We start from the raw sequence: 11,916 nt of genomic DNA on the forward strand, positions 1-11,916 counted from the left end.
TTTGTGGAACCAGGGATTGAACTCAGGCCCCTTTGCTTGCCAGGGAAGCGCTTATTCCACTGAGCCATCTCCCCGGCCCCTACCCTAGTCTTATCTCTAGCCCTACTTATCTATTCTTAGCATTAATATATACTGGGGCTGGAAATGTATCTCAGTGGCACAGCACCTGAGCAAACGTAAATCCCTGGGTTTCCTGGCATTAATCATCATCATCATCATCATCATCATCATCATCATCATCATCATCATCATCCCTGGGTTTCCTGGCATTAATAATAATAAATATATAATGCATGCACGCATATAAAAACACAAGTGCTGGAATAAGACCATTCCATGCAAGGTTGGGTTGAAAACAGTATTTCTGGAGTTCCCTGGGTATCACACTATAGTTGAGAAGCTCTCACTGTGTCTTTTTTGAGAGTCTTTCTGTTATTGTCCCCATCTTTTTTTCAGATTGGAACCAGCCAGCTGAGGCACAGCAAGCGCAGCAAGTCCAGCGGATCATTTCACGTTGTAGTTGCCGAATGTACTATATTAGTTACAGCCATGATGTTGATCCTGAACTAGCAACTCAGATTAAGCCACCTGAGGTTCATGAGAACCAGGAAAAGGAAGATCTCCTAAAGAAGCAAGAAGGTATTTGGGCTTGAACAGCTTTTAGGACAGGGTTAGGGAACTTGTAAAAGGAGTAATTTCCAGTGGTTTTGAGAAATCAAGAGTTATTACAAGTCCTATTTTGCATGGGCACTGACATCTCACTGTTGTTTACATTTCCTAAATTTTGCAATGAGAAAGCAGTGTATTCTTTTGGAGGAAAACAGGATGAATGGATATTGGGTATGATTCTGAAATAAGCAAATATGTTTCTACCAATGAATATCTCTTAACCTCCTTTTGTGGGGTTGACTAACAGGAGAGGTTCCAAATGTGGGTTAGGAAGTGGAGTTTATTTATGAGAAACTTGAGCCTCTTATTCCGGTACTGATAATTACTAGGGGCTGTTGATACCTTCACTCTCATCCACCATGAATTGGAAATTTCGACTAACCCTGCTCAGTATGCCATGATCCTGGACATTGTCAACAACCTGTTGCTCCATGTAGAACCCAAACGGAAGGTGAGCATGGGCCCTGGTAGAATTCAGAGATTGCTGGACAGCCTTACAGGTCACACTCACTGTACACATGCACTTTATTTGGGCTCCAGGAAGAAAAGCCATACTCACTGCAAAATGGCTGTGGTTGATACTCTATACTTGAAAGCTCTGCTTATCCTTGAGATGCAGAACCTATTTGCAGTATCCCTGCATTTCCCCATGCGGTCAGCTAAGTGCTCTTAAGAGCAGTAACTGCACTGTTTGCATCTTCCCCAGCCTGGAGGCCTGATTGATTTAAACCTACGTTGTCATATCTTCTGTAATGACTTGCCCCTCATTCTTGCTATTAATGACAGAGAAAGGTTAGATATATAGGACCCCACTTCTCCCTTTTTTTTTTTTTTTTTGGCTACAGGGGATCGTAGGACCTTGTACTTGCCAGGCAGGCGTGTAAGCCGCTGAGCTATCTTCCCATTCCCTTTTCTCACTTCTTGTTCCTTCCTTTTCCTTTTTGCAGTACTGTGGGTTGAACCCAAGGCTTTTGCACTGAGGTACATCCCTAGCCCTTTTTTATTGTTTTTGAGACAGTATCTTGCTAGGTTGTCCAGGCTGGGCTCAATTTGGTAATCCTTTTCCTTTAGCTGTCCAGAATGCTAGGATCACAGGTTGCACCTCCATTCCCATCTTGTTCCTTGCTTTATTTCACTTTACTGTAAAATTTGTCTATGGTGTTGGTGGTGAAATTCAGTGATAAATCACATGCTTAGTAGCCAGCTAAGCCTGGGCTCCATCCCCAGCACCATAAAAAACAAAAACAAAAACAAAACATACTATTTCCCTCTCTTTTCCTTCAGGAGCATAGTGAAAAGAAGCAGCGGGTTAGGTTCCAGCTTGAGATTTCTAGCAACCCTGAGGAGCAGCGTAGTAGCATATTGCATCTTCAGGAGGCTGTGCGGCAGCATGTGGCCCAGATACGGCACCTGGAAAAGCAGATGTATTCTATCATGAAGGTAGTCACCCCAGGGAATCTGATGACAGGGAAGTCTCCTTTTTTTTTTTTTTTTTTTTTTGGTGGAACTGGGGATAGAACTCAGACCCTTACGCTTGCCAGGGAAGCACTTATTCTACTGAGCCATCTCCCCAGCCCCGGGAAGTCTCTTATGATAGGGAAATTTCCTTTTAATTTTCCCTGGTTCCTTAGTCTTTACAGGATGACAGCAAGAGTGAAAACCTGCTTGACCTGAACCAAAAACTTCAGTTGCAGTTAAACCAAGAGAAAGCCAACCTGCAGCTGGAAAGTGAAGAACTCAATATTCTCATCAGGTCCCTCGATGATCTTTCTCCATTTTCCATTGCCCCTCCCAGAGTTGGTTTTTATTCCTTGTCCATGTTCTGACAGTCCCCGTGTCTAGTGTGCCTTATCAAAAGCAACCCTGAGGAACAGATTTAGGCTTGAATAAGGTTTTTGCTCTGTGGTTCAGGCTAGTCTTAAAGGACCATTCTACCTCAGCATCCCAAGTTCTCAGATTACATTTGTTTGTCATCATGCTTGCCCAGCTCACATTGGCCAAAGGGGTCAATAACAGGAGAATCCTTCCTCTGAGTCCTTATTAAGAGTACTTCTGGGAAAGGCTCTGAGAAGAAAAATGGATTAGGGAAACATCAGTTATGGCCTTACCCATCTGAACAGACAGTATCTGGAAGCTGGTCAGGAAGGAACAAACACAAATGCAGATACACAAATAGGGGTTATTAATAAGAGACTATTTTATAAGAAGCAAGAAAGTTGTATTCCCATACAATTAGACAATAAATTGAAAAAAAAAAAAATAGAATAGGTTCATCCCTAAATTTGCCATCTTCATTCTAGAACATCTCATCTTACTTCTAATTTATGTGCTTTTTTTAAATTGGTTTTGGCTGTCCTATCAACTTATAGGTGTTTTAAGGATTTCCAACTGCAGCGGGCTAACAAGATGGAGCTGCGGAAGCAGCAAGAAGATGTGAGTGTGGTCCGTCGCACTGAATTTTACTTTGCTCAGGCTCGTTGGCGCCTGACAGAGGAAGACGGACAGCTGGGAATTGCTGAACTGGAACTGCAAAGGTTTCTTTATAGCAAGGTATCTGGGATAGTTGCACAAAAACTGCTATATTGGGACATGACCTATCTCAGGAATCCAATTCACAAAGAGGAAAAAAGGGCTAATTATTACATGATACTGTCTTTTGCACTTTCTTGTTATTGGGAGACAGTACACAACAATAACTTAAAGGAATAGAAGTTTGTTATGGCTTGTGTTTTAGAAGTTTCAGTCCATGTTCAACAAGCCCAAATATAGAAACTTCAAGTTAGAAGGGTCTGTCTAGTGTGCTTCTCATCTGATGGTGGCCTGGAAACAGAATGATGGACAAAATATGGAGGGAGAGATATACCCTTCCAGGTCACTGACCCCACTGACCTCACTGACCTTCCTGTCCTTTACTAGGCCTTCAAACAGTGTGTCATCTGTAGTGTCCCTATAATCTAGTCACCTTCCAAAAGCCCAGCCTGTCAGCACATCAGGCTCATGGGACATCTAGATATAAAACCTAATTATTAGTTGTCATGATTAGAAATATTAGAACTCCCTTAGATATAATATTGTAATATTGAACTATGAATAGATGAGTTTGATTAAATGTTTCTTGCATTAAGATTATTCCTAGAAGTAATTCCCAGAGGGAAGTAATTTTCCATGTCTACCTTAGAATAGAGCCGTTTTAATCCTTACACTCAGCTTTCCTGCTACCCACTGATAATGGAGGACATTTTTAATGTCACAATAAATAAAGTTATTACTAGTATTTAGTGCCTCGGCCAGTAGTACCCATGAGAAACCTTGGGATAGAGGGTATGATGATTGTATGAGATTAAGAGAGATGTCAGAGGTTATGATTAGCATATAGTGAAACAGAAAACAAATAAGATATGTAGCAAATGTCTGGCAGTCTTCCGAACATGCTTATTAGAGTGGATGTGGGCAGAGCAAAATCTGTCTTTACAGGTGAATAAATCTGATGACACAGCAGAACATCTTCTGGAGTTGGGCTGGTTTACTATGAACAACCTCCTCCCCAATGCTGTGTATAAGGCAAGTCCTTTCTCCCACTTCCGCTCTTTGTTTTTGCTTTTTGTGGTGGTGGGGATTGAATCCAGGTCATTGTGCATGCTCTATGAGTACTCTACATACTAAGCTCCACCCTCAATCCTGTGAGGCACGTCTTTTCTCATTTCTGTGCTTCTTAGCACATATTTAAAAATGGCCCTTCCATGTAAGCATACTACAGGAAATGTGATCTGAGATAAAGTTGCCCACTTGATTTGTGGGTTGTTTGTATGATATAGAGAGCATTTGGTGGGCTTACTCACTGTATCCTACAGGTAGTTCTTCGGCCCCAAAGCTCCTGCCAGTCTGGGCGACAGCTAGCCCTTCGCCTCTTCAGCAAAGTCCGGCCCCCTGTTGGGGGTATCTCTGTTAAGGAACATTTTGAGGTTAGTAAATAGTCCCTCGGGAACCCAGGAACAAAGGGCTAGTTTCCAAAACTAGCTATATGTAAATGCCAAATAGGAGTAGAAAATTGAGACATAGTGTCTGAACATAATTGTTTCTCTTCTGCATCCTTTTCCACAATTAGGTAAATGTGGTGCCTCTCACCATCCAACTGACACACCAGTTCTTCCATAGAATGATGGGTTTTTTTTTCCCTGGCCGAAGTATGGAAGATGATGAAGTCGGTGATGAAGAAGATAAGTCCAAACTGGTAACTACTGGTGAGAAATTTTCTGATGGGGTACCAGAAGATGGGGTGGCAGCCCCAGAAACAACTATATCTTTAGAAAGAGGGTAATAGTTGGTACTCTTGCTTTCTCATAGGAATACCAGTGGTAAAGCCTCGGCAGCTGATTACAACAGATGATGCTGTACAGCTGGGCCCAGGGAAGGGTGTTGCACAGGGCTTGACTCGAAGTTCTGCAGTCAGAAAGTCATTTCGCAAATCACCTGAGGTATTCATTCCAGTTGCTTCTGCTAACAAAAATGGGAGAATTTTTTAGGTTGGGCCTAGCTGCAATTTCCATTTTCTTTGAGTATACTCTACAGTTGAAAGGAGGGGTCACTAAGCTGCATTTCTCTGAATAGTTTCAGGAGCTCATGCTACTTGTATGCCTTCCAGCACCCTGTGGATGATATTGACAAGATGAAAGAGCGAGCTGCCATGAACAACTCCTTCATCTACATAAAGATTCCACAGGTTCCACTGTGTGTCAGCTATAAGGTCTGCAACTCCCCTCCCCCTATTTTCTAGGACAGGGTGGGAAGGGAACTAGGTAAGATCAGCAGAGGTTATAACCAGGGAGACAGCCAGACTTCTTGTAAAGCTGTGCTATGGGTGACAAATCTGCTGTCCCTTCTGCTTTCTGGAGTAGTGACCCATTACTAGATGAGTTAAGGGGAAATTAGTATAGGTTGCTGTTGCAAGCCTTTATGTTTGGGTACTGGTTTAGGATCCAAGTGAGAATTAACGTATTTTTCCCCCTCTTCTCTCCCCTCCCTCCCTTACAGGGTGAAAAGAACAGTGTGGACTGGGGTGACCTTAATTTGGTGCTGCCATGTTTGGAGTATCACAATAACACATGGACATGGCTGGACTTTGCTATGGCTGTCAAAAGAGACAGTCGCAAAGCCCTGGTTGCCCAGGTATCCCGCCAGAGCTCATGGCTGTTTGGTTAGCAAGGGCTGGCAAGCAGATCCTTTGCTCAGGAGAGCCTTGTGTTCTAGGAAATATTAACAGATAGCCGTGGGAAGGGGCAGGTAAATGAAGTGAGTGACTTCTGTTCCCTGCCTTCTCCACAACTCCCAGATTACTAAATTGAATATTTACTAATGTTTCTTGTACATTTACTACCACTAACTTTAGGGAACTAATTAGGGGTGCTACCACCTCAAATTTAGAAGAGGTTTTTTATTAGACTGTAAGCTTCTTAAAAGCAGAGACCATTTCATAATTTGAATTATCCCATTGTACTTTGCATGCAAGTTTAGTAAATCTTCGTTGACTTGGCTTTTACATGCTCTGCCTGCCCCACTAATAGTTTTCCTTGTTTTCTGTTCCATCCTGCCAGGTAATCAAAGAAAAGCTAAGGCTGAAGCCTGCAGTAGGTTCTGAGGTCCGGGGAAAGCTAGAAGCTAAATCAGACCTCAGCATGCAACAGCAAGAAGAAGAGGAGAAAGCTCGACTTCTCATCGGTTTAAGTGTGGGTGACAAGAACCCTGGCAAGAAGTCCATCTTTGGCAGGCGCAAGTGATCTGGCAATTTGAATGGCTGCAATACAGGATCTGACTCTGGCTCAGGCCCCTGGGACTTGTGGAGTGGGAGGGGCATCTTCCCATTCTATCTTACTAGGATTGGGAGGGTGGTCCACAGGTAATGTGGAGCAACAGTGGCCTTATTCCCTGTGAAGCATGGTGGACAGTTAATGCTGAGTTCCATCTTGTGCTGAACAGGCCCAGGGTCAGAGAGGCAGTGAGAGCAAGACCCAGGTAATGGGCTCAGGGCCTTGGGATCCTCTTCCCTTGGGATGAGCTGAAAGGGTGGGGAATAGTTCTGATCAAGTGTGATTAATTTTTATAAATATATATATATAAAACATATACATACATACATATATATATATATATATATATTTGTAAGTGTAACTGTTCTTCCTTTGTGCCAGGAAACTGAGGGAAGAGGAATGATCCTCTGTCCTTCACTCCACTGCCTTGTATGAAAGTTTATTGTTCAGGGGAATCAGCTTTTTCCCAGTCTATATGCCTACTTGGGAGGATGGCAATAGGAACCAGGGCTGGCCATGGGTCCCCTACTCTTCCCCCTGGGGTGTGCCCTGGACAATGGAAAAAAAAAATTTAAAGAAAAAAAATATTTTAAATTTGACATTGTTTTTTTTTTTTTTTTAACTTGAGTACATGCATTCAACCTTCCTGACCCCAGCAACTCCACATATCCTGTAACTGCTACTGTAATTCTTAATGAGGGTAGCTTCTTCCCTTGCCTTAAAACTGTATCACAGAGACTGTCTAGCCCTAATAAGGCATTGGCCCAAAGCTGATGGGTCTGTGCACATTGGAAGAGGTGGGGCTTATGTACAGTGCAGCACCAGGGAGAGGAATCACTTATGTAACTAGGACAGCAGATTTAGTGGAAGCACAGGAGGCAGAGAAGCTCGGGATGGGAGGAGTGAGCTGTCGGCAGGGGCAACAAACCCGGGTGGCTGCTTCTCATAAGGTAGGCTATGGGGCTGTAGCAGCCTGTTGAGGGAAAGTAAAGGAAACATGAGCCTGGGGCTTAGGAAGTAACTGGTAAGGAACAATCAGTAATAAGTGTGTGTGTGGCAGGGGTACACCAGAGAGCATATAATTTGAAACCACTGCAACACTATTCTGAGGTATTTTTGGTACATTATGGAGAAAGCATTTAATGCTTTCCTAGAGGATTTGGATTATGTCCAGGAAATCCAGGTCTTGCAACAAAGGAAGGCCAGTGGGAATGAGGCCTGGTATTCAGAAATGCACCTTCAGTAGTTGAGACATGAGGGGAGGAAGTACCTAGAAAGATGGGTATAACCAGCAATGCTTCAGGGCTAGGTTTAGAGTGGCTCCCTTGCTTCTCAGGGTGGCAACATCCAGGTCCCCTGGGTCCGAGGCTGGAAGAGCCTCTGGTCAGGTGTGGGGACCATGAGGTCGGGTCTGGAAGAGCTCTTGGAACTACAGGGGCATCAGTGCCTACACCAGGAGACCATAGAGAAGCCTTTGTCTGAGTGGCCTGTACCTCAGTTCATCGAACTCTTCCTACCAGAGTTTCCCATAAGGCCCATTAGGGGGCAGCAGCAACTGAAGGTAGGTTAATGGAATCCCTGGGAGGGTTCTTTCTTTGGAAAAAACCTAGAACAGCCAGTTTTAATTGCCCTGTTCTCCATTTTTCAATATAGATTTTAGGCCTGGTGGCTAAAGGGTCTTTTGGAACTGTCCTGAAGGTGCTAGATTGTGCCCAGAAAGCAGTATTTGCAGTGAAGGTAAGAGTCTTGTACTCATCTATATTACTCTCTAGTTCCTGCTTCCAAGAGAACACCTGAGAAGTTAGGAGGAATAAACAACTCAGTGGCACTATTCTTCTCTGAGTCATTGTTCCTCTTATTTTATAGGTGGTATCCAAGGTAAAAGTCCTACAGAAGGATACACTGAGGCAGTGCAAAGAAGAAGTTAGCATCCAGGTATGCACAGAGTTTGGAAAGGATGGTGGAAAGAATTAGAAAAGTTGCTACTAATTATCAGTAGTTATTCCAGGTTGTCCCAGGGAAATCTCTCCAACACATATCCCAGTGTGTTAGTAATAAGCTGATACCAAGATGACCGGGCAGACAGTAGCAGTTAGTGAGTTCTTGTGAATCCAAGAGCTGAAGCACCAGCTCCATTTCTTCACAATTAGGTAAAGCCTGAGTTTCTTTACTGCCTTATCCTTCCTCCTTATCCTGTTCTAACTTGTTTTCTTTGTCCATAGCGACAAATCAACCATCCTTTTGTACATAGCCTGGGAGACACCTGGCAGGGAAGACGGCACCTCTTTATTAGTAAGTAACTGGTCTTTTTCTTTCTTTCTTTCTTTTTTTTTTTTTTTTTTTTTTTCTTTTTTTTTTTTTTTTTTTTTGGTGGTACCAGGGATCAAACTCAGGACCTTGCACTTGCTAGGTGAGCACTTATTCCACTGAGCTATCTCCCCGGCCCCATAGTCTTTCTCTGCTTACACAGGGGTCCATTTACCATTCTCTTGACCTAAGATTATATAATTCTGGGCTTAGTCTGCCTTTGCTCTGTTCCCCTTCTCATAGCACTGCTCCATCCCAAAGGGAGAGGGAAAAGGAAGTGGCATCATTTTGGACAGGAGGCTTATTATGCCTTGAACCCAAGCATTGTCCCCACACATTGCCTATACTTCTGGTGTTTTGCAGTGTGTAGCTACTGCAGCACAGATCTGTACTCCCTGTGGTCTGCTGTTGGCTGCTTTCCTGAGGCTTCTGTCCGTCTCTTTGCAGCTGAACTGGTCCTTGTGCTGTGTAAGTCAAAGGTAGTATAGGAAATTAGAAGGGAAGATTTAAGTTGGTGGGGAGAATAGAAGAGAATTGATAGTAACTCTGGAAGTCATAGAATAGGGTTAGGGGTGGGATAGTAGCTACCAGGGAATCTGGAAAGGAGAGAACAGCTTTAGTATATTTCTTGTTGCTGTTACCCCCAGGCTATCTCCATGACTTGGCCATCATCCATCGAGATGTGAAGGTAAAGTGCTTTTTCCCTTAATCTGAGGAGGAGCCTCAATAACAAGTTCTGATAGGTCCAAGAAGGCAGGGGGGAGCTGAGGACAGTTGATCTGCCTCTGTGGGGTAGGTAAAGGCCCTCAAAGTATAGATTTGAATGCTGCATAGGAAACCTTCAGCTGGGGGTAACACACAGTGAAAGACAGTTGAAAATAAGTAGAAGAAAATAACTTTTTACCTGTCATATTTCAGATGGAGAATATTCTTCTGGATGAACGAGGTAAATCTCCTTTTCTAGCACCAGAATGAGTGGTGCCTCAGTTTGGGAATAAAGCATGGCTGATAACTGGTGGAACAGAGTGGTACCATTGTCTTATCTTTCACAGGCCATCTGAAACTGACAGACTTTGGTTTGTCACGCCATCTGCCCCGGGGAGCCCGAGCCTATACTATCTGTGGCACTCTTCAATACATGGGTGAGAGAGTAGCTAATATTGGTGGGTATACACTGGGTTGGAGGATAGCCAAAGGATGTCAGTGACAAGGATCTTTCAAATCTATAGCCCCAGAGGTCTTGAGTGGTGGCCCTTACAACCATGCTGCTGACTGGTGGTCCCTAGGTGTCTTGCTTTTCTCTCTGGCAACTGGAAAGGTAAGAAAATATTAATGCTGTTAGCTAGAGAGCTTTGTCCTGTGGTGAGAAGGAAGATGTTAGGAAATCTCATCTTATTCTTACCCTCTTTACTTAGTTCCCAGTGGCCGCAGAGAGAGATCATGTGGCCATGTTGGCAAGTGTAACACACTGTGACTCTGAGATCCCAACTTCTCTTAAAAAGGAGTTATCACTTCTACTTCAGGAGGTAAGGGTGAGCACTACTTTCCTTCTTGGCTGCCAAACTGTTTTATCATTGAAGTGATATTTCCCTATTCCTCTGCTTAATTTTTTAGAGGGGGGATATTTGTAGGGTGCTCCAGGTCAACTACCTGTTGCCTTCTAACCAGTACTTTGGATTAAATTCCTGAGTTGTGGGTCTCACAAATCTGCTCCTCACGCAGAAGATACAGGTCTTTTCTGAGAGAGTGGACCAGTGCTGCAAAACTAGAACACTTACATGGCGCCTTTATTTCCACTTTTGCCTCAAGTTATCCTGTTTCTCCCCCTTTTACAAATATTTTACTCTTGAGGCTCCTTTTTCTGGCCCTCACCAGCTCCATGCACTTTTTTCTTTCCTTTTTTTTTTTTTTTTTCTGTTTGTTTCTTTAGCCTCTTTCCTATTTCACTTTCTCATCCTTCATATTCTATTTCCCTTCAGCTCTTATGCCAGAACCCCCTCCACCGTCTACGTTATCTACATCATTTCCAAGTCCACCCTTTCTTTCGGGGTGTGGCCTTTGACCCAGAACTTCTACAGAAGCAGCCAGTGAGCTTTGTCATGGAGACACAAGATACCCAGCCCAGTCCATTGGAGTCCATAGCCTTCAAAGACTTCGACTGTGACCTGGAGCCCTTCTTTGTCCACTCAATCCTTCCGTGACCCACTCTACTGTAGAGAGACGATCATTGGGGCTGAGCTGGGATCCTGAGGCTCTCCTTCACTGAGAGTAACCAACTTGATTATCTAGTTTTTATTTTGTAGCTCCTTACCATTCTTTTCTTCTAGGTGTTGGACTAGAGTTCAGTTCTTGGGCATTCTGCTATGGCAGGCACATCTGAGTTTAGGCCTTCCACATCACACAACTCACCTCTTAAAATTCAGCATGTAACCCAGGGTGGTAACTTTTTTTTTTTTCCTTCACTTCTCTGGTGCTGTTACCCTCAAGCTATTGTCTAAAGGCTTTTGCCTCTCCTTGTTTCTCTGCCTTGTTTCCTTCTTGGGCAGTAATGATATAGCGTAAGTGCCTAAGGTGCTATTCATGTTTAAAAAGATGGTCATAAACAATGTGATTATTTTTCAGAGGTCTCAAGCTGGGTGTGGTGGTACATGCCTGTGATGTCAGCACTGAAGAGGCTGAAGTGGGAGGATTGCTGTGAGTTCAGGGCCAACCTGGGCTATGTAGTGAATTAAAAGCCAGCCTGAGCTACATAGTGAGATCCTGTCTCCAAAAATAAATTAAAAAAAAATCAAAAGTTGGTATTCCAACACCTAAATAATTACGTATCCAAAAAATATGATCTAATGACTAGAGGACAGACTAAAATAAACCTAATTTTCAAAAATTAGAGTGAATCTAATAGTATAATATGAGGAAGAAAATAGAAGCTGAAACATCTTTTCTAGAGATAAATGGAACAGCTATCTAAATCTTTTCCAAAATGAAGTCTCAGAAGACAATTTTTAAGTTTATCTTTTCTAGATAGCCCAGTATTCAGTTTTTTAGTTGGGCAAATCAGATTGAGAGGCATGACTAAGATTTAAGATTAGAGCTGTACTGTTAAGAACTTTTTCCTTTTCCTTTTTTTTTTTTTTTT

At 43.1% G+C, this 11,916-nt stretch overlaps 2 protein-coding genes across 4 annotated transcripts in view; both read left to right on the top strand.

Moving 5' to 3' along the window:
* The window catches only part of Kiaa0100 (KIAA0100 ortholog), a 40,576-nt gene extending 33,504 nt beyond the window's left edge, over positions 1-7,072 (top strand). For both annotated transcript variants that reach the window (XM_004635411.2, XM_023719833.1), the window contains exons 28-39: positions 457-639; positions 999-1,120; positions 1,954-2,109; positions 2,301-2,422; positions 3,039-3,219; positions 4,144-4,230; positions 4,521-4,631; positions 4,775-4,910; positions 5,014-5,144; positions 5,312-5,413; positions 5,701-5,835; positions 6,261-7,072. In XM_004635411.2, coding sequence (XP_004635468.1) covers positions 457-639; positions 999-1,120; positions 1,954-2,109; positions 2,301-2,422; positions 3,039-3,219; positions 4,144-4,230; positions 4,521-4,631; positions 4,775-4,910; positions 5,014-5,144; positions 5,312-5,413; positions 5,701-5,835; positions 6,261-6,443 — 1,649 coding nt within the window. In that variant the 3' untranslated portion in view covers positions 6,444-7,072. The remainder of the gene's footprint in view (positions 1-456; positions 640-998; positions 1,121-1,953; positions 2,110-2,300; positions 2,423-3,038; positions 3,220-4,143; positions 4,231-4,520; positions 4,632-4,774; positions 4,911-5,013; positions 5,145-5,311; positions 5,414-5,700; positions 5,836-6,260) is intronic.
* Positions 7,073-7,109: 37 nt separating this feature from the next.
* On the top strand, positions 7,110-11,475 carry LOC101577052 (uncharacterized serine/threonine-protein kinase SgK494). 2 transcript variants are annotated; one of them, XM_004635488.2, is made up of 12 exons: positions 7,110-7,423; positions 7,810-8,034; positions 8,127-8,210; positions 8,340-8,408; positions 8,696-8,765; positions 9,144-9,248; positions 9,428-9,468; positions 9,699-9,726; positions 9,833-9,922; positions 10,010-10,098; positions 10,196-10,306; positions 10,760-11,475. In XM_004635488.2, the coding sequence occupies exons 1-12, from the start codon at positions 7,247-7,249 to the stop codon at positions 10,979-10,981; spliced, it is 1,311 nt and encodes a 436-aa protein (XP_004635545.2). In that variant the 5' UTR covers positions 7,110-7,246; the 3' UTR covers positions 10,982-11,475. The 2 variants fall into 2 exon arrangements, with proteins under 2 accessions (XP_004635545.2, XP_023575602.1); XM_023719834.1 differs by having other exon boundaries at positions 7,110-8,034; positions 10,196-10,312.
* The last annotated feature ends 441 nt before the right edge of the window (positions 11,476-11,916 follow it).

Source organism: Octodon degus, unplaced genomic scaffold (genome assembly GCF_000260255.1).
Source record: "Octodon degus isolate 3935 unplaced genomic scaffold, OctDeg1.0 scaffold00072, whole genome shotgun sequence".
Classification (NCBI taxonomy): domain Eukaryota; kingdom Metazoa; phylum Chordata; class Mammalia; order Rodentia; family Octodontidae; genus Octodon; species Octodon degus.